At 33.4% G+C, this 22,110-nt stretch overlaps 1 protein-coding gene across 1 annotated transcript in view; it reads right to left on the bottom strand.

The window, feature by feature from the left end:
• Positions 1-905: 905 nt before the first annotated feature.
• Positions 906-22,110, bottom strand: part of LOC110028324 (6-phosphofructo-2-kinase/fructose-2,6-bisphosphatase) — a 103,976-nt gene continuing 82,771 nt past the window's right edge. The window contains exons 15-23 of the mRNA XM_020730136.1: positions 11,118-11,215; position 10,838; positions 6,298-6,372; positions 2,360-2,422; positions 2,149-2,240; positions 1,538-1,606; positions 1,384-1,447; positions 1,236-1,301; positions 906-1,154 (exon numbers count right to left, since the gene is read on the bottom strand). Of these exons, the coding sequence (XP_020585795.1) occupies positions 1,077-1,154; positions 1,236-1,301; positions 1,384-1,447; positions 1,538-1,606; positions 2,149-2,240; positions 2,360-2,422; positions 6,298-6,372; position 10,838; positions 11,118-11,215 (606 nt within the window). The 3' untranslated portion in view covers positions 906-1,076. The remainder of the gene's footprint in view (positions 1,155-1,235; positions 1,302-1,383; positions 1,448-1,537; positions 1,607-2,148; positions 2,241-2,359; positions 2,423-6,297; positions 6,373-10,837; positions 10,839-11,117; positions 11,216-22,110) is intronic.

Here is a 22,110-nt window from a genome sequence, read left to right as displayed (position 1 = left end):
CAAAAATTGGTGAATTTTTTTATCTTTTTGATTTTTTTAAAGAAATTTTACATCTATACCATAAATTTTTGCTGTAACAAAATCCTAAAATTTGATATTTATATTTATAATACTTTGGCGCAAAAGGCTACGCATCAAAATGCATCTTTCATTTTCTTACAAAGTGAGTAATAAAAAAAAAATATATATATATATATATATATATATATTTTTTTTGGTAACATAAAAAATTGACAGTTATGAAAGTAAATAAAAAAGTTTAGGTGCTAGATATGGAGATGTATAAAAATTGTGTGGCATGCATATAAATGCCCCAAAAATAAATAATATTCAAGCTCTAACATAAGGTGTTTAGACAGTTGCATAAGAATGCAAAATTTGAATGGATTGACATAGCAAGAAAAAAATTCAATGGTTGAAGGAGCTTCTTAGAAACACCAATTCTCATGTTACATCAATGCCTCTTTGGAGTGACTAACTAAGAAAAATCATCTCCCTCATGACTTTAATCTGCAAACAGTTATATTTTCCATCAAAATTTTGAAGACAGGCTAAGAAATATTTGCTCTAAAATATAAGTAATATAAATTACATCAAAATAATCTTACAGACAATAGCAATATGTTCTACAACATGTCATTCATATCCCCAACGTATCAAGCCTCAAATAGAGAATTTGTCAACTATTTAAAAAAAATGACAAATTGAAATATAAAGATTTAACTTTAATATAAACATTTTAAAAAGAGAAGAAATGATTTCAATAAGCCAATAGTTATTAACATGTACCTAATTCTTATTTGAATAACAACATCAAAACTTTAGACTGCTGGCGAGTGATATCTATTTAAGTCGACTAACCAAACTTATATGCAATGCACTAAACTGAATGTGCATATAAGAAAAGAATTTGTTCACAAAAAGAGTTATGTCGTTCAATGCTTGTGTTAAACAAATGACGAGGACAAAGATAAAGAACAAAAAATTGTGAAATAAAGATAATTTAAGATGTTTCATTTACATATTAAGAGTAGAAAGATAATGAATGAGTTTCTTGATCCATTGAGTCTACCATCTCAATCCATAAGCTTATAACGTTTCTCTTGGACACCAGTCACCCCCATCTGGATCTCTATTATGGTATGGAGTGGGACCTAAAGCAACATTGGAAAGATGCATCTCAGTCTTTAAGCTATTCAGGGCATCATCAGGAAGTAATACTTTCATGACGTTACCTCAATTTGGGGGATTTCTTTTAAAGGTTTGTCTGCAAAATATGCATATAAAGCTCTCAACACAGCCTGTGCATAGAAAAAAAAAATGATATTCACTAAAAAAAGAAATATTTCAACAAATTGAAAAAAATAATTTCATAATACAGGCCTGGTGAGCAATAACCACCACAGGCGCGCGCTGTCTTTCAAGCTCAATAATTACGGGTTCTAGCCTGAGTGTGTGAAAGAAATAGTAAGATCGATAACAACAGTTAGGTTGAAAGATTGAATTCCAACAAAAATAAGCTCTTTTATCCATCAACCTTTGTATGATATCAAGATATGATTCACCGCGAGGATAACGATAGCGTAACTTGTCTTTCTGACGAGATCTGTAGTCATAAGAAAATAATTTTTATTATAATCTAACAAGTAAACAAAAAAAAAAAATTACATGCATAGCACACTATTCTTATGCATCACATCGGAACTTTCATATTTACATATATAACATTTTGTTGTTAAACTTTAGGATGAAAATGTGTATTTCACTTTTAAAAAGTTGTAATTGTGCTATTTTCACCGTAATCTTAAAAATTTGAGTGCTTTCTGTGTAAATATGAAAGCTTTGGTGTGAAAGATAGACAAGTACATAAGAATTATGTGCTATGTATGCAATGCCCAAAAAACAAAAGAACAAGCGGATGTATTGGGATATTTACTCTTGCATCACATAGGCAAACTTACACAAAATCTAAATCACTAATTATGCTTCTATGCTGTGCAACTTTTTGCTACATATTCTATGAAAAAAATTAGTGTATAGTGTATAACTAATCATGAATTCCAAAAAAAAAAAGAAGTTAAAAATTGAAATCCAAATAAAGACATTAGGTAAGACTAAAAAGTAATATCCTGAAGTTTATTTTCTTACTCATATTCCTCAGGCATGTTCCTCTTTATCTCTTCGTAAGTCATTCCATCACATGCTCCTGCATTTATCTCTTCGAGAGCACGCCATTGTATCTACAAGCATAGGCAGCTAATTTATAACCTTAAATTCATAGGAAAGAAAGTTGAAATACAAAAGAATGACAAATTTCTTAGAGAAATGGATACTTTTTCATATCCATATAAATGAAGACCTTGGGGAATCCAACAATCGGAGCTGCTGTTAATATTGTTCGTTGTAGAGTGCTTGTCCATATCTAAGCCATGTCAAAACAAAAGTTCAAGAAAGAAAAAAAAAAATATGTATATCATAAGTAGGTAGCTCTGTCTTTGAAGATTGGCAAACCTAAGTACTAACATCGTAGTAATTAAAACAAAAAATTAAATGACGATAACAATCAGCATTAGTCTTTTAAGGTTATCAAAATTATATGAAAAATTATAATAGTAAATACCACACTTATTGATATTTACTATAAGAAAATACACTTATACTTGTTTTGGCTTTTATCAGCGGAGATTTCCCACAGGAAAATTCTCTGATAATCTCAAAGAAATATTTGTTGGAAAATCAATCGGATTTAAGTGGCATATTTTGCTGGATACATATTCAAATTGTCGACCCCACTCTCTCATTCCTCATTTTTTCCCAAACTGCCATATGAAACCCCTAGGATGGACGATCACTATTCCAATGTCTTTCTTGCCCAAACTCAGCCATAATGGTCCTATCATAATCTATCGAAAGCTTGAGCAATTCCTCCGCTACAAAAGATTTTTTCTCTTAACCGTTCACTCCTAAAAATTACTCCATTTCTCCTCTTATGTTTTATTTAGGTTTCTTTAATGTTTAGATAAGTTTTTGTTATGATTAATATCAAGTATTTTTCTTTTTTCACATGTTTGATTTTTGTGCGTACATGATATTGTTGTTAATTTGTTTTTCATATATTTCTTCTCCAAGAATCATGCTGAGGCGGGGTTGTTGGAGAGATTTTTATGCCTTGTTGAAGACTAAAGGGTTCTTAGGTTGAAAGCCTGCTAGAAGATTCCCGCTAGTTTATCTTTAAGAGTAAAAAAAGAGAGGTACTGGGTGGATTTTCTAGTCGCTATAATTACTTATTATTACCTTCAAATAAGGAAGTGTGTAATGAGAAGAAATTACTTGTTATCATGAAAATAAAGTTTACTATTAATTTTTGTGAAAATAGAAGCATTATTAGGAGAAATAACATGAATTATTATTCCTATATACTACAAGTATTCCAAATAGAAATATGAAGAAGAATTGACTTGGGGGAGTCCCTGAAAAAAAGATGAAGCACTAGCAATCTTTTCTTAAATCTGAGACCGATAGTAAATCCATTGAAAAAAAAAATTCAACAAATTTTTAGTGCACTAAAATGCTATTTTGGCAAAAGACAATAGATATACGCAAGAAATGTGTTGGAATATTTAATTGCGGCGTATGTTGGCCATTTTTAGAGGATTTTCCATTGGAAAACTACAATTTTCTTTGTGGTTCATAAAGCTTGTTGATACACTTAGTAAATTGGCAACATTTTAAGCATTGTCAGCATAAATTTTGGTGGGCTTTTGTTCCACAATAATGTACATGAGCATAAGAAACACAAAATTGTTTGCTTCTGAAAGGTGACGATAGACATGAAATTGAGTAAAGGCCTTTCTTTTTTTTAGTTTTAGAAGTTCTAACTCAAACTACATGCAGGTGTAATGATTATTGCATACTAAATGAGTAATAAATGCGGCTAGGTTATTGCAATATAAATTTGGTTTCTGGTTTGGTACTTTGGCAAGAAAAATACACTCTATTAAAATTAAGTGAAAATACTTTTTTTAAAGTAAAACAGGCTAAAGCCATTTCAATTGAACCAACTATTAGTCAATTCCACCTATTAAATAAGGGAGTAAGATGTAACATGAGTGAGAGACAATGAGAGTGAAAATAAGTGTAGGGGTGGAATTGAAGGGCGAGAGATGAAGAACAATTGAGCAAAAACAGGACGGAAAGGGAACAAGTGAGACAAATGGGGAAAGTGCAAGAAGTATGCAATCCAGTGAGGGTTGGGAGCAAGGGTAAATGACTGTCAAGCGTGAGTTCATGTTTGGTGATTAGGTGGGTGTGAGGGCCAAGGTGGAGGTACTAATCTCAAGCATAGGGTCAAATCAAGATAATACAAGTTTAATAACTCTTACACTCTCCTCAAGATATTAAAAAAAATAAAATTAACCAAAAAATTTTATAGCTTCCAATGGCAAAGGAATTTTAGTTAAAACTTTGGATATAGCTTTCAATGACAAAGGAGTTTTAGTTAGAACTATGGGGCGTAAAAGAAGAGCAAATGAAGAGTAGGTAGACATTCATTTTGCAAAAGTAAAAAGGAAGAGGAAAAATAACATCTGAAAATCAAAAGGAGGTTGTTGTGGGTTTTGCAAAAGGAAGAAAGAGCAAGAATTCTGAGGTGTATATAAATGAGAAAAAATTATAAAACATATGTTAATTAATGACATCCGAAATTGTTAATTAAATTAAAGTTGACAATTGATAATTAATAATTTTATAAATTCAAAAATATAGAAATAGCATTTAAATAAATGGATTAGAAAATAAAAAATTTTATGTAGGATTTGGATATTTATTTATTTAGAGTAGATAACTTATTTTATTACAACAAATTGATAAACTAAAAAATAATAAAAATTGTAAAATTAGATTCATGAAAAGCACTGTTTTTCTTGTCAATATATATATATATATATATACATACACTAAAAACAAATTAATTAACAAAGAATATCTTATGTGTGTGATTATAAATTATAGGCATTCAATTAAAGGAGGTGGAGTTTAAGAACTAAAGGGCATAGGTAAATCATTTGAGATTAAAGTGGGTACTCATAACTTTAAATTATAGCATTTTTATAGTTCCTCTATACTAATCGATCAATTGATGCTAACACCATTATTACAAATTCACATATAATTTATTTCTATCAATATCTTTAGTAACGTTGAAATGAATGATATACATATCATGTCATACTTCAAATATTTATATTGTACGTATCATATAATAATGAGCATTATAGAAAGATATTAAATGTTAGAAAGAATGCAAATGAAATGATTTATATAAATGTTTGCATGTATATGTTGATTGATGAAGTTCACTCTCTCGTGATTTTTATTTATGTATTATAAATGTTGTACAAACAGAAAAAAATGATTTGTTAATTTGGAATAGAATGAATTTTATGACTTAATGGCTCTTTTGATATATTGAAGGAAAACATTAGGCTTGGCTCGCTTGGGCAAGCACAATCAAGATAATTAGTGTGACTATAAAGTAAACAAATAAAGTTTATGTACAAGATTAAGAGGAAAAAGACCCAAAAGTAGCATGGATAGAAGTTGTGCAAATACATGAAATATCTAAAAGGTTCGCTACTTTAGATAATGGTAAGTAGGAATAAATGGAGAATAAGAATGCATAAATCCGTCCCGCCGATCCCAAATAATTAGGATATCATTAATGATAAAGATGACTAGTAAAAAAACTCGAAAGGCCAAATTTGAAAGACTTTCAGATAACTTGCCCAAATTAATACATATAATATCAGCCTCTAGTACTTGGATTAAAAACAATTATACTATTTTTTACTGGATCAAAAAAAGATAAGAAAAAGGAGAAAGAATTAATGAACCGTTGATAAGCACCAAAATTGGTTCCTTGTCGTAAAGTGATAAGCTATTAATCAACTTAGTAGTAGTCACAAACAAATGGTAAAAGCTCATTCAGCCTATAATAAAGTCCAACATTTATGTGTACTACCCTGCAATCAAATGTCAAATGTCCATATAAGGCATTTACCAAAAGCGAAAAAAAATAAAAATTTTATTAGAGAAAAAAAAACAACGAACGGAAATTAAAAATAGAATCAATCAAGCTAAACAGAACAATAATGCAAACGAAATTGATTGAATCCTGCCGAGACCAACTTTTCTTTCATAGGAAAGCAAACTTTTAATAGTAAGAAACATCTCAACATCACATCAACATGCAAGTCACTAATGAAAGTACCGAGGGAGAAAGTTTATTGAGTTTCTTACCGAAGCCGTCTTTTCAGATTTAAGTCGGTTCTTTATAAAGTTGGCTAGTTTTTTCGAGTAAACCTCTCCTGTTTCCTCCTGTTTCACTGCTCAAAAAGGCTCAAAAAGAAAAAAAAAAACAAAAAACAAACAAAGAGGAAAGGTTCATAATAATGGTCACAACAGCGACATTCAAACTAATTAACAGTGGAATAACATAGTTACCACAATTGAAACTTAGCAATGCAAGCTAGTTTTCTATTCAAGCCAACAAAGATATTTTCTCTATTTCTTGTTATAGAAATTGCTTGGGAAGGAAAAATTATTTCACTTCAATATTCACATGTAAGGTACACATATATATAAGGAATCAAATCCCTCCTAATTTACAAACACACCAGATATATCTAATCTCAATTTGGAAAGGAAATAATTCTGAGATAAAAATAACAAAAAACTCAGATAGGAAGAGAATAAAACTAATACGATGTTTCTAAAGTTTTCTCCTAATTCAATCTTTCATGATAGGTAGGCCGAACCACCAAAAAAAACTGTCGATTACTTTTTGATTTTCCACACTCTCTCAAGCTGGCTCATAGATGTTGTAGAGGTCAAGCTTGGTATTGTACTCTGAGAAGGAACTCAAAAAAAGAGCTTTTGTGAAGACGTCAAGTTGTTGGAGTGTCAGGATGTAACTTAGCTATATAATTCCACCAATAACATTTTCAAAGATGAAGTTCCTATCAAATTCAATATGTTTGGTCCTGTCATGATGTGCATGATTCTTAACAATATTACTAGTTGTTTGACTGTCAAAAAACACATGTATATGATTATTGAAGGTACACCCCAATTCTCTTAATAATTCTTTAATTCGGATTCCTTCACAGATTCCAAGATCAGTGCCATATACTATAATTCTACACAGTTTCTAGGAAGAATACCTTGTTTCTTACTTCTCCATGTAGCCAGATATCTTCATGCATATGAGCAACTGACATGTGCTAAAACTTCTTTCAATAAGTTCCCAGCCCAACTCGCATCAGTGCAAACTTCTACCTCTCTGTTTCTTGTTTTCTCAAAAATTAATTAATAACCAGAAGTCTACTTGAGAAACCTCATAATCTTGTACATCATCTCAAAATGCTCTTCATTTGGGTTATTCATGTGTTGGATCATAATGCTGATAGAGTATGCAACATCTAGTCTCATATGTGGCAGAAAAAAATTTTTCTACCAATTTTTGATGTCTTCTCTTATCCACAAATACTCTTCCTTTTCTCCTATTAGACTTCTTGTTGGGATCGATTAGAGTATCAACAAACTTGCATCCAATCATTCTTGTCTCCATTATTAGATCTTGGATGTATTTTCTCTGTGATATAGCGATGCCTTTCTTGGACCTTGCCATCTCATGCCTATAAAATATTTCATAGTTCCTAGATCCTTGATTTCAAACTTAGTGGCAAGCACTTCTTTGATCATTACCAGTAAAACACTCTTCGTGATTGTTTAAGCCCATAAAGTAATTTCCTAAGCCTGCATATTAGGTATTTATTGGAGTCATTCTCAAGGGCTGGTTGTATCTCCATAGACACTTCTTCTTCCAGATCCACATTCAATTAGGTTTTTTTAATGTTGATTCAATCTCTATTCCTAGTTAACTACTATTGAAATGAAAACTCTAACAGTGTTTAATTTGACAACCGGTACAAAGTCTCGTGAGAGTCAATCTCACAGGCTCGAGTGAAACCTTCTGCAACAAGTCTGCTTTAGAATCTCCCAATACCCTCATTAGCTGTGTATTTGATGTTGAACACCAGTTTGCATCCGACTGGCTTCTTATCCTAAGAAAGTTTAGTAAGAATCCATGTCATTATGCTTCAGTGTTTGAATCTCCACTTCAACAACTTTTCGCCAATCTAAATTTTCCAGAGCTTCATGAATGAATTTAAGAATTTGCACACAATCAATATTATAAATAAAATTTTTGTAGGATGAGAATAACTTCCTATACTTTACATACTCCTAAATTGGATATTCAATGCAACTTTCCTTATCGCTCACATCAAAATAGAAAAGAGATAGTTCATGAGTACTAGACTCCTGACTCAAAATTGTAGGTGAATGCCAACTCGGATTTTGGTTTGAGCTAATCTATACTTGCAAGTTGTCTTCCACCTGCTCAAGGCTATTCTTCCTAATTGTGCACAAACAAAGTTCTTTATTATGAACTTCAGGTTGGGTTTGTTGGATTGATTGAACATTCTCAACCAAAATAGGAGAGCTATGTAGAGTAGGTAGTGAGATCGTATAGATGTCATCAAGTGCATTCCAAAATTGATGTTCATTGGCACACTCTCCCTAAACATCAAATTTAGTATGATTGATTTTCAAAAAATATGACATTCATGGAGTTGAAGTATTTTTTGATAACAAAAGAATAAAACATCTATTTGTTAAATACATATCCAAGAAAAATACACTTGAAAGATTTTAAATCAAATTTTTCGTGATTTTAGGGATGGATGCGAACAAAAAAGATATGCACTTTAAAATTTTAACAGTATAGTAGAAAAGAATGCTCTAATGTGATGATAGATAACCATCAAAATATGAAGAGGTATTTTGAAGTTAAGTATTTGTCTAGGCATTCGATTGATAAAGTATGTTGTCGTAAGATCTGTTATATCCAAAAATATTTTGAAAATTGATGAGAAATAATATTTGAACAGAATACCTCAAATAGATGTTTGTTCTTTCTCTCGGTTATCTCATTTTTTTTTGTAGGGTATCAATACCTGAACTCACACCAATAATTCCATTTTTTAAAAAATGAGACCCAAGAATGCAATTAAAAAATTTATTTGCATTATCAGCATTGGAATTGAGTCGGAATCATTTCATTTAAGGTTTGAAAGATTTGGCTTATGTTAGATTACTCCTTCATTATGAATACCCAAATTGTTCTAGCGTGATTATTAATAAATGAGACAAATCACCTAGCCCCACTTTGAAGGTCCACAAATATCACCGTGGAAAATTGAAAAATTGTGTGAGGCTTTAAACTTAGTCATTGGATAACTATTTCTACTGTGTTTAAGAAATTGACAAATTTCACATTGATAAAAACTAAAATTTTTATTAATCAACAAATGTTGATACAACTTAACAAAGTAATTGAAATTAGAATGATCCAGGAGATAATTTCATAACATGACCTACTTTTGACTGAAATTAACTCAACAGATTAAAAAATTTAAGATAAAATGGAGGTTAGATCATTTATGTGTTTAGAGAGACAAATTTCATGAGCAAACATAAATCTTGATGCATTTAAACATTGTCAGTCATTTTTCCCAGCTCTACCACTAGAAATTCACAAGAATTTGCAAGAAATTTAGTTATACATTTCATATCATAAGTAAACTTAATGATTGAAATCAAATTACAGTCCAACCATGGGACATAAAAGTGTGGAAAGAGGGAAAGAGTGATATTTTGAGAAAGCTCCACATCTCTTTTTTCAACAATTTTTGAATGTGATCCATCAACAAGTTTGACAAACCAAGATGTAGAAGCCCCTTTGATAGTTGACTAGCATTGATGTCTTCGGTCATATGATCATAGGCTCTTGAATCTATGATCCAAATTCTTAATCTCCCATTACTGGCAAGAAGCGAGAAAAATATATTACATTGGTGCATCACGAGGTTGTTGTGTTGTTCTAAATTATCTCTAAAAAGTTCTTTTCAAAAGTTCAGGCGTTGTCTGGACAAACTTTATGGTCTCTACTTCAGAACTTTTGAGTATAATTTGACGTCTCACTCCATATTTGGCCATAAACCCTATACATATATAAGGTTGATTCTAGTTACAGGAAGGGGGTTGATTATTGTTTCTGCAGGTAAAGGAAGGACTGCTTCCGGAAAGAAAGAAATTTGGCTACTGATGATGTTGTCGTTGCTTGCTGCAGGACAGGAGAATTTTGTATAAAATGGTGCCTACAGAGAGAATCCAATGGAAGAGAAAGCAAGAAATTAAAAAAATTTCTGAAGACATCTACGTACATAACACCCAATTCTTATGACAGATTGACAATTAGGGTGCAGACCACAACGAGAAAGCAAGAAATTAAAAAAATTTATGGGCATTTACATATGTAGAACCCAATGGCCAATCCTTATATATTTACTTATTTAAATACATACCACCATGTTCTAATGAACTTACACATCTAAACCTAAATGCAGAAAATACACCAAGGAAAGCAGGATTTGAGGAAACCCTAGGAACATTTACATACCACCCAATGCTTATGTATTTACAAATGAACATCTAAGTTTTTCTTTTTTAATTTATAAAAATAAAATTTTTTATATTATTTCAAAGATATCACTATATTAATTTTTATGTATTATTTATTTAATTATTTCTTATTTCGAGTCAAAACGAGCTGAACACGAATAACAAACCTTTGTTTAGAAATCAAGCTAAAAAAATTGTTCTTGTTCGACTTTTCCAATAGAAACTCCAAAGTTAAGTGTGCTCGTCATGAAACACTCCTGTGATGGGTGACTTTTTAAGGAAGTTGCGCCAACTGGGCAAAAACTATAAGCCCACAAGGCCGAAAAGGACAATACCTTGATGAGTGAAAATTCAGGCCATAAGACAATTCTAGAAAACACAAAAGAAAGACACCTAGAAATTGCTTGGAGAACATGAACCCTATGCTTTAGAAAAGAATCACAAATTAAAAATAGTGCACAGGCAATATCATTCAATTAAAATGAGGGGGCAAAAAACAAATAATAAATTTATGCCAAAAGTACATATTAAACCTCAAAATTGCATCTCCGCCGACTCTTCCCCTAACATTATCTTGGCTCTCACCATGCCTAGTTAGCAAAATAGGGCGGGGTGTGAGATGAGTATTCACCTGAAACAACAATAAAGCAATGATTATTATGGAAGAACTAAAAGAACACTCTACAAAAAAATGCCATTACTGGAAAAAGTTGAGTTGTACATTAAAACCTGACTGATCAAACCTGAATTTTCTTATTAATAACAAATGGCATCATGTTTTACTAAAGAACATGAGAGAAAAACTAAATTGGCACAAAATATTAAACAATATATTCCTCGTCTAGCACATATCACATTGAAAACATTAGAAATATTATCAATTTAGCACCATACATAGGCCAATGACTTTAAAGAGCATTATGAAATATAAAAATAGTACAAAATTAAATCCAAACAAACATCCTTCAGGTATTGAAGGTTATCCAGCTAGTTTGTTTTAGCTCAAAAGATTATATTTGTCAGACTTTTTAAGCTCTCTCAACAGGCTTTTCCAATTAAAATTTTAAAAAAAAAACCAAAACCTAAATTAAACTCCATGTACAAGTTTAGCATCCATCTCAAAAATGATTCACCTCTGAAAATCCAAATATATATTTTGGAGGCTTTGCAAGAAAAGGTCTTGAGCATTTCAAAGAGGAAAGGAAGAGAACTGAAAGCATGCATGCTAAGAAAAAAAAAATGCCCCCACACGGAGTACAAACTACCATGATCTACATTTTTCTTGCCTTCGATGACAACATAACATAACCAATGCTACAAGAAAAATGTATTAAAAAAATCAATTCTTGGTTTCTTATTCTAGCCACATATTCCTACTCATCGGGGTAATAATTTTAGTCAAGCTCTAAACAAACTCCACTAGGGATGATAATTTTAGTCGAGCTCTAAACTTACTCAAACTCACAAGTTTTCAGTTAATTCAAAATTGATACATGTTATTTCCATTCGAGTTATGACATAGCAGCTAGCTTGAAGTTTGATTCGAGTTGGCTTGAATCAAATATTTACATATAAATCTATCTCGTTATTTTTATTATTTATTATTATTATTATTATAACAATAAAATTTCATGTTATACTTGAAAAAAAAACTATTAAATATATTATATTATTTACTGGTTTAATTGTTGAAATTATAGTGAGTTTTATTTTTAGCGTGTTCCTTTTAGGTATTTCCTATTTTTCAAACTTCTTATTATTAGTCAGTTGTAATTTCTATTTCCTGATTTCAGCAAGGGTATTTGATGGCTTGCCCCAATTTTGTAGTGCTATATATCTTGTAACGTTTCCTACGGAAGTGAAGAGGAATAATTATTCTTACACTCCCAAACTCTATATGATAGCAGAGATGGTTATCGTTGTTGAAATTATGATCAAAACTTGTCGGCCTGGACGTCCGTGAGTCCTGCAGATGTTGCGAACGCCTCTGCTTTGCTCTACTCGTTCTCAAAAACCAATTAAAAATGTTACAAATGACTTGTGTGACCTTCCTTTGGCAAAGCTTCCCTGGCAAAGCTTGATCCGAGACTCCAGATCCGATCGTGCCTCTTTCAATGCTATTTCTCTGGCATCGTCAGTGCTGTTCGAACCAACGACCAATTTCTCGAACCCACGATCACAAGGTTAAGAGCCTTATTTATGCATTTCAAGCAACCCATATCAAAACCAAAAAGTGTTTACTTTTTCCCTGAGAAAGACGCTACACGTTGGCCATAGATGATACCCTTCTTAGAATATGAGAATGTCATACAAATCATTAATGATCACAAGAGCCTAACAAAATTTTGCGATGCTTTCCAATTCGAGTATTCCAAAATCACCTTACCTCACCAAACAGTCCCTCTCATGGGTGGATCGACCAAGTATTATCCCTAGAATTCACCATATCTCAGTTATAAAACTCAATGGGCACAACTATATTGAGTGGGCTCAATCCAAAAAATTGGCGATCAATAAGAGAGGAAAAATTGGATATTTAACCAAAGAAATTTCAAAGCTTATTGGTGACCCGAATTTGAAAAAACAGCAATCCAAAAACTCTCTGGTTATGACATAGCACATCAACTCCATAGAAAATGTCATATGAAAGCCGCATTTATTCATTCCTACTATTTGAGATATTTGGGAGGTCTTTCGAGATCAATATTCAGAATTAGATAATTCTTCTCACATTTTTTAATTGTTAACTCAACTTTGAAAATCTAAGCAAAATAACTGTGATGCTACTATATATTACAATGAGTTAATAATATTATAATAGAAGTTGAATCAATGTTATGATGACATTTGGGAGAATTCAAATGACTATACTCACCATAAGAACAAAAAACAATGATCGGGTCAAAATATTCTTAGCCGACATTAATTGGAGTTTAGATGATGTCCGAGGTAACATCCTTGGTAAGAAACCTATACCCTCTATTAGAGAAGTTTTTTCTAAATTTAGACATGAAGAGTTAAAAAAATATATGTTCGACAACACCGGACTTTCTTGTAACATTAAACACAAGAACTCAACCCTTGTGTCAAAAGGAATTGATACTGACAAAGATGGATATAAGAAATCATGGTGCAAGCATTGTAAGAGATTATGACACACAAAGAAGATATGATCGAAGCTTCATGGTAAAGCTGTGAATTAAAAATCAATATCCAAGCACAAAGATTGAGCTTATCAGGCACTGCTAAGGAAATTCAAGAGCCTTCTACAAACTCGGATGCAATTCCTTTCACCAAGAAGCATTTAGAGCACTTCACAAATTATTTTAATCTCCAAAATTGTCCCCAGCTCCGTCTTGCTCTTTAGTATAGAGGGGAAACTTTTTAACAACTGCATTGATAAGTGATCCTTCTATATACCATGCAGAGATAATAAAAAGGTCAAAATTGTGGATGGTTCCTTCTCGATAATCTCTAAGATGGGAACTGCCAAACTCATCTCGTTGTTAACCTTCAATATGCTCTCAATGTTCCCAATTCGTCTTATAATTTATTATCCATTAGTAATATTACTATTGGCCATCAATATCAAGTTAATTTATATTCTTCCTGTTGTGAATTTCAAGAATTGATAACTGGAAGGTTGATTTTCAATCCTAAAAAAATAATATACTTCATTATTTTGACGATGGAATAAACTCAAATAGAAAATTTCATTGACGAGGGGATGCCCTCTAAACCAGCCGTAGGCTCCACTGCTGTGGCTAAAACGTTCAACAAAAGAGGGAAAGGGTTGGCCGACCCTACCTGTATGTGATTTTTGTCGCACATAAAGAGTGGGGGTTAGCTCCTTAGGACCCTAAGGCTAAATATGTAGTTTTTGTCATGTTTAGGTCAAATTTGGGTTGTGTTTTCTATAGGGATACCTATCAGCGTCTCCAGCTCTTCCCTTACAGAGTTGAATCCAAGGACGAGTGGTGCTCCCATCGTATCTTGTTATGAGAAGATAATTATCTTCTAAAGTCGAGTGGTGCTTCGGTTGTATCTCGCTTCCGAGGCTGTGTTTTTCCTCAATTTTCCTATTCTCCGCAAGTCGTCATCCTTCATGCTGCAGCCGCCCCAAACAACCTTATAATTGATGTTTTCTGCAATTCCAGTCGTCGCCTAACCCTCCCTTCTTTTTGCTGACATCGCATTTCTAGCCCTCCACCTTCGTTGTTGGCACTGTTCCATCCCTCGCCTTGCTGTTTTAGTCAATTTCCAGCCATCTGGTGCAGTTGCAGCCATCTAGAAAACCCTTGCCTTGCTATTTTACTATTCTTTGACCATCCTACATTACTGTTGCCGCCAAGAAATCCCTTCACCTTGTTGCTTTACCAATGTTCGACCATTCTACCTACTTACTGTCGCCTAGGACATCAAGCACATGTTATTCCCCCGATGCATTCACTCCTCTGCTACACTTCCCGACCTTGCCACCACCTTTTCAAGCCCCTAATAACCACCGCCACCACCACTATCACCCTAGATCACCCTAGCAGTGTGTCGTATATCCTAATTGTTGTTATTTTTTCTTTTCTTGTGTGTTTGGTTGTAATCACCTATTTGTTTCACTAATAATATTTATTTTTCGAATGTTGTTTGGGTTAACGTAGGTATCGTTAAGTATCAAAGTCAGTCTACCCTAGTATTATCGTAAGGTCACCTAAATCCTCCACTTCTTAACCCAAAATTTCTTGTTCTCAACTAACATCACACACATACACCTTATCCCAACAACCCACACCCAAACAATAATCATGCTGCTATGGAGGCAATTGCTGAAACGTGATCAGAAGTTTACTATGGACTAGATGTAGCGGGAATTTCACCGGTTGCTGCGACGGCTTGCCGAGCTTGAGAAAAGGACCCAAGAGGAGGTCACCATCGAGCGTGGTAACGAGATCTGATGAGATCCCTTTCACCGGGATGATTCTAGTGGAGAAAAATACAGACCACGATACTTTGGGATAAAGTATCAGAGGAGAACAATAGATGAAGTGACTGTTAGAGTATACACAGATAAAGTTTCTGCTAGATGATACAAATATGAAGTGTTTGTTGAACAATACGGAGACTCATAAGTAAATGTGGAAGAAAAGAAGAATACGAATGATTTTATAGAGTGGTTTCAGTGTCAAGTTGGTTTTTGAATACAAAGAGATGCCAAATGACTAAAAAGTGAAGCTTGTTGGAATGAAGGTGAAGAAGAGTACATCGTTGTGGTGGGAGAACCTGAAGGGCTACTGAAATAGGGAAGGAAGAAAGAAGTAAACTAATTGAGAGAAATGAAAAGAGAGTTGCAGAGATAGTACCTACCCCACACTATCGTTAGGATCTTTTTTTGAGGCTCCACTACATAGAACAGAGGGACATATCAGTTGAGTATATAACAGAGTTTAGACAACCTAAGTTGAACTGTGAACTGACTGAGCTAAAGGAGCACATGATAGCCAAATACATGAGAGGCCTGAAGACCATCAACGACATGGTTCAGCTACAACCTTACTGGCCTTTGATTATCGTTCAGACCTTGGCACTGAAAGTAGAGAGACAGTAGAGTAGAGTAAACACCCATTGCCATTTAGATAGCCACCCACAATTGGAGACATCAATCGAGGCACACCTAAGGAAAATAAGAAGTTTGGTAAGGAATATGTTAAAGCTGCCCAGAGTAAGAAGAAGCTCGAGAAGAGCAACACCCCCAATACATTCTTAACCATGAAATGCTTCAAATGTCATGACTTTGGACACATCGCTTCTAATTGCTTGACAAGCAGAGTTGTGACGTTCACCGAGAAGGGTACAGTGGAGGAAGTTAGCAACGAAGAGACAGTTGAAGAAAAGTGTGAGTACGAACTCCACAGGATGAGAATGATATGCTTGTGGTTCAACGGGTCCTATAGACTAAGACTATGAGGAATCAACAGTGGCTTTACCACAACATATTCAACACATGTTACACTGTGAAGAAAAATGTATGCACTCTCATCATCGAGAGAAGAAGGAACAAGAATGTGGTGTCTATATAGATGGGGGATAAGTTGAGCCGCAAGACTCAGAGAGACTTCCTATCGAACACCTTGATGTGACTGAGGAAGAAAAATAAAGTCAGCATTGGCCGAATGTGTCTCGTGGAGTTTTTTATTAGTAATAAACTGTAAGATCAAGATTGGTACGATGTGGATGTGCCCCCTTTTGATAAAAAGACCGTGGCAGTTTGATAGTTTGACTCATCCTGATAGGTTCAAAAACGCCTACTCCATCAAAAGATGACTAGTGCATAGTCCTCCCTTCGGTGAACTCTGAATTACTAGTTTCCTTGCTAGCAGAGAAACACTAGTAAGATCAATTTTGGTTACAGAGAATAGTGAGCCATAAAAGTGAGTTTCAATCACAGGGTAGCCGTTATATAGTTTTAGAACATCCTGTTCGATAGCTTACCACCATGGATGCTTCAATTTGGGGAGGTTCAGGTTGTTCTCACTTCAAATCGAGTTGAACCAACCTTAGGTTACTTTTGGAGGATTCAACATAATACACTTGACACAAAATCCTTGCTCAGTTCAACAATGTCCATCATATAGTTGGACTGATATGACTGCTAGCTCTCAAGTGGAGAAAACTTCTCAGATGTTTTGGGAGAAAATGAATCGTCGGTAGGAGCCAAGTGCTTCTCGAGCCGCGGTCAAAGATCCTTCAACCTTGGGGGTTTACAACAGCCATGTCACCTTTAACGTGTAGACAAAAGCTTCAATGAATTAGGTCAAAGCTCCCCCTATCCCGAGTTACTGACACATGGCTCCCCTTTGAGCCAATTTTACGCTCCACTATTGCGGATATACCAGTTTAGCAAAAGCGAGAAAAGGTCACCTGAACATGATATTTGTTGCACACAAGGAGTGGGGTCCATTCCTTAGTACCCTAGGACTATATATGCTATTATCATCATTAGGTCAGTTTTACAATGTGTTTTTTGTCGAAATAGTCATGGACATTTCTAAAATTTTTTTTTAGCGTAGTATTTAAGGGCGAGTGGTGCTCCGACTATATCTCATTCCGATGTGATGATTTTCTTACAAGGGTTAAGTGATGCTCCGGTTATATCTTGCTCTTGATGTGATATTTATCCTCAACTTTTTCATCCTCTGCAACCTTCCCTTCACAGTAGCATTCATCCTCCTTGTTGCAACTGCCTCGAACAGCCTTCCGGTTATTGTCTACTGCAGTTTCAGCTATCTCCCCACCCTCCTCTTCGCGATAATCTCTCGCTTTTATCGCAGTTCCAACTCTTCACCTTCACATCCACCATTATTCCTGTGAGAACTGAAGTATAATAATAATAATAATAATAATAATAATAATAATAATAATAATAATAATAATAATAATAATAATAATAATAATAATAATAATAATTTCAATTATTAGAGACAAGAAGGGAATTTTGCGGTCCTCTCACTCGTAGTCCCAAAGAGCGAGCGAACAAAAAAGAGAGTGAGAGAAGAGGCCGAATAAAGGAGTGTGTGGCTCTATCGAGAGAAAAAAAGGAGGAAGTAGAGGAGCAAACCATGCATGTATGCGGAATGGTCATTCGAGCCTTTTGCGCTAAGTCCAAGTCAGACAAGTCAACAACAATGTACTCATGTGTTGAGGAAGGAGGCAGTGTCGTGTATGAGCGGTGTAGGAGTTGAGATCTTGTGCCTAGCCGCCTTTGAAAGGAGAAGAGGGAGAGAGAAGACTACGTGCGACGTCGTTGTCGAGCCAAAGAAGCCAATTTCACGCTGCCCTTCTCGTGTGAGGGAGATTGTCGAACCCTGCTCTAACACAATCGAAGAAGAAAAGAGAAAAAGAAAAAGAGAGGTCAATCGACTTCGTTTGCGGTGCTCACGCGCATAGACCAAAGGACGAGGAAAGATAAGGAGATCGTCATGCATGCGGGTGGGTTCAACATTGTTATAATGAAATGTTTCATGTTATGATAATATGTTAAAGGTATTATGAATTTAAATCAGATATATTAAAGGGAAGGTTTTGGTGTGTGGAAGAAGGGAGATGGCTCGTGCACAAATTTAAGCTTTGTGTGCGAACAGTAAGAACCGAGCCTTATGGATATTTAGGGTTTTTATGATATTAATTACTTGAATTGAAATATCATTTTGCTATTATAGGGTAAGAACCAAATGATAAGCATCGAACAACAAGCATCTGCGGTTCACCCGTTCCATCTGCCCCTATACTCCATTTACCGACTTGCTACCCACTTTCCAAGCTCCTAACGACCATCACAACCCTAAGTCCACCCTAACAATGTGTCATGTTTGTTATTATTTTTTCTTTTCTAATGTTTTTGGTTGTAATGCCTATTTGTTTCAGTAAAATATTTGATTTCATGTTATTGTTTGGGTTAACTATGGTATCGGTCATATCATTAATTAAAATTATATTTTTGTTTCCGAACACAATGATATTATGTTATGACATTATAAATTATATCATCCTAATTTTCTGTCTTTAAAATACTTATTTCCTAATATTATTCAAAATAAAAATTTGTCTTCATTTCAATATCAAGTTTGTCAATTTGCTAAACATTATTGTCCATCCTTTTCTCCCCAAACCTACAAACCTACCACACCATTTATACTGATTCATAACGATGTATGTGGTCATTATAGAAATCTTGTATATTTTAGAGAAAAAAATAGTTTATAACTTTTACTAATGAACATGCTAGATTAAGCTGAGTTTATTTATGAAATAAAAAAGAGAGGAGATAAAAAAAATTTACACAATGCTACAAACATAATTTCAAAAAACTATTCAAATAGTAGAGTGATAATGACTAAAAATATTTTTTTCTCGAATAAGGAATAATGCATCAGCATTCTTGTGTTGACACTCCACAAGAAAATAGTGTGGTTGAAAGGAAAAACAAACATTTATTATAAATAGCTCGAGCTTTGCTATTCACCAATCAAGTATCCAAATATCTATGGGTGAAGCCGTTTTTTACTGCAACTATTCTCAAAAATAAAATATCGAAGAAGTATTAAACTTTGAAACACTTTTGAATGTCTTTCAAAAAAACTACCTGATAAATCGTGTTTCGTCGTCTCTATTTCTAAAGATATTTGAGTGTACTACTTTCATTCACACTCATAGTCATAATCAAGAAAAACTTGACTCTCAAGCAAAAAGATGTACTTGTTGGTTCTGCTCCTAAACAAAAAGAGTATAAATATTTTAGTCATAATTCTAAAAAATTATTAATTATCATGAATGTCACATTTTTTTAATTACAACTATTTTTCTCACTTCATCATCAAAGATAGCAAACCAAAGACTCGAGTATTGATCGTTAGGATCTCAAACCGAAGACTCACAAAATACCTCCCCAAAATTGATTATTTAACATGAAAAATCAAGATATATTTTATCAAAGAAAAGTGGGTGGAATCTATTAGATACTAAAGACAGTTCAAATATCCCTAGAGTGATGTTAATAATAAAAAAAAAGAAAAAAGAACGATGACATTAGTACCATTTGATATTGTTTACTCACGACAGAGACAACTCAAAATAAAAGGTCTACTAATCCTTTGCACTGTCAAGAATCAGCGAACCCTCAATGTAACGTCCCGTTTTTTTTCAACTTGGGGGAGAGAAGTTGAAGAGCCAAAAAAAGGGAGAGCAAATGAAGAGCCATAAGAGGTCAAAAGTCGAACAAGGGGGAAATGTGATGAGGATTCAGAATTAGAACAGAGGAAAGATAAAGTGAGGAGTGTCGGGAAGAAAAAGAGATAAAATTTTGACCTCTAAATTGTAGATCAACTTCTTTTGAGCCTAGTGGCTCGTTTGTGGTGAAGGAAGACGAGAAAGAAGAGCTTTTGTGCAAGTAGAGGAGATGAGGCTTGCGTGCTAAAAGGAGAAGAGTAGCAGCTGCGGCGCCGATGTCGAGCGAAGGAGGCGGCTAGTGTAGAGGCTCAAATTTGAGCAATCGAGTTTAAGGAAGCTTCGTTCAGAAAAGAGGAGACGAGAAGCAAACAAATCCTTTTGTCACGTGCCCTAGCAAGTCATTGAAGAAGTAAAGGGAGATCCCTCTGGCAACAGAAAGAGATAAGAGTGGTTTATTTATCAAGTGACAAATAATAAAAATAATAGTAATATATTATTGAATAAAAAAATAATCACGAAATAATGAAAATTTATTAAAATTGTAATAATATAATAAATTAATTAAATTTTAATATGAGTATCATGCTTATTTTAGGCTTTTAATTTTAGAGGAGTCAACACCAAAACAAATCAAATAACAAATTAATCGATATTGAGATGAGCACTTATATTCATATATAATGGTAATATGTTGCTTATTATAGACCAAATGCGTTTACTAGTACTATCATTAGTTATATTAAAATAATTGTAAATTTGAGATTTTGAATTCTAGTAAATTTTTATTCATATTGTAGAAATGATGTGTGGCGTTATAATTTAAATTATCATTTGAATGATTTATACGTATATTGTTTGATAGTCAAATGAGAATGAAATATATTTTTAATATATAGTAGTTTTCATAGAATGTTTGTATGTGCATGACTAATTATGATGGAGTCACCCCTTTATGGTACTTGCGGGGGAACGCTAAAATACTTTTGCACGTAAATAAAAAAAATATTAATATTGAAATATCTTAAATGATACAATTTTTAGACGGTACTTCTGTGACTGTTGTAAAGATATAGAATTATATTAGTATGTTATTGATATAATAAGATTCATTGAATAATATCTAAAATGTTTATATTGATTTATTAAAAAATTTAACTTGCGTGCATATCACTTTCTTTTTTGATTATGAATCTGTAGTATAGGAGTATAAGTATTCACCAGCTTGTTTAGTTCATTGTTATTTTAAACCAACTTTCAGATTAACCAAGTAATTAAAAGATGAGCGATAAAGATAATGTTTTTAGAAGACATAGACAACCATTACCATGATAAATTAAATTATGATGATTTAGTTTAACTTAGTGGTTCTTTCATTTGTTAAATAGTAATTGAATATATAAAATAAAAACAAAAAAATTTAATTCCAATCGTCACCGACTATTCCTGCCTTGGTTGATTACAAGCCCTAGGTTGCATCATGATACTCCAGATAAAATTCTCACTGATCTTTCACCTCATGTTCAGTCTACGACATCTTCAAGTTCTGAGTCTTCTGATCATGAATCTAAGACTAAATCCAATCTTAAGTCAAATTAGTGTTCCCATGATTGCTTTTAAGGAGAAAAGGTCTTGCATCCAATACTCATTGTCTCATTACGTGCATATGAAAGCCTCTCAACCACATTTTATGCTTTTACCCCATAATTATCTAGGGAATGCCCTGAAAGATCCGAAGTAGAAGGTCGTTGTCTTCTAAAAGATGAAAAGTCTTGAAAAAAAATGGCAAACACTGATGCAAGCTGGGTAGGA

This window comes from Phalaenopsis equestris, unplaced genomic scaffold (assembly GCF_001263595.1).
Source record: "Phalaenopsis equestris unplaced genomic scaffold, ASM126359v1 Scaffold000511, whole genome shotgun sequence".
In the NCBI taxonomy this organism is placed as follows: domain Eukaryota; kingdom Viridiplantae; phylum Streptophyta; class Magnoliopsida; order Asparagales; family Orchidaceae; genus Phalaenopsis; species Phalaenopsis equestris.
The sequence above is the reverse complement of the archived record's forward strand: the minus strand, read 5'-3'. Positions and strand labels throughout refer to the sequence as shown.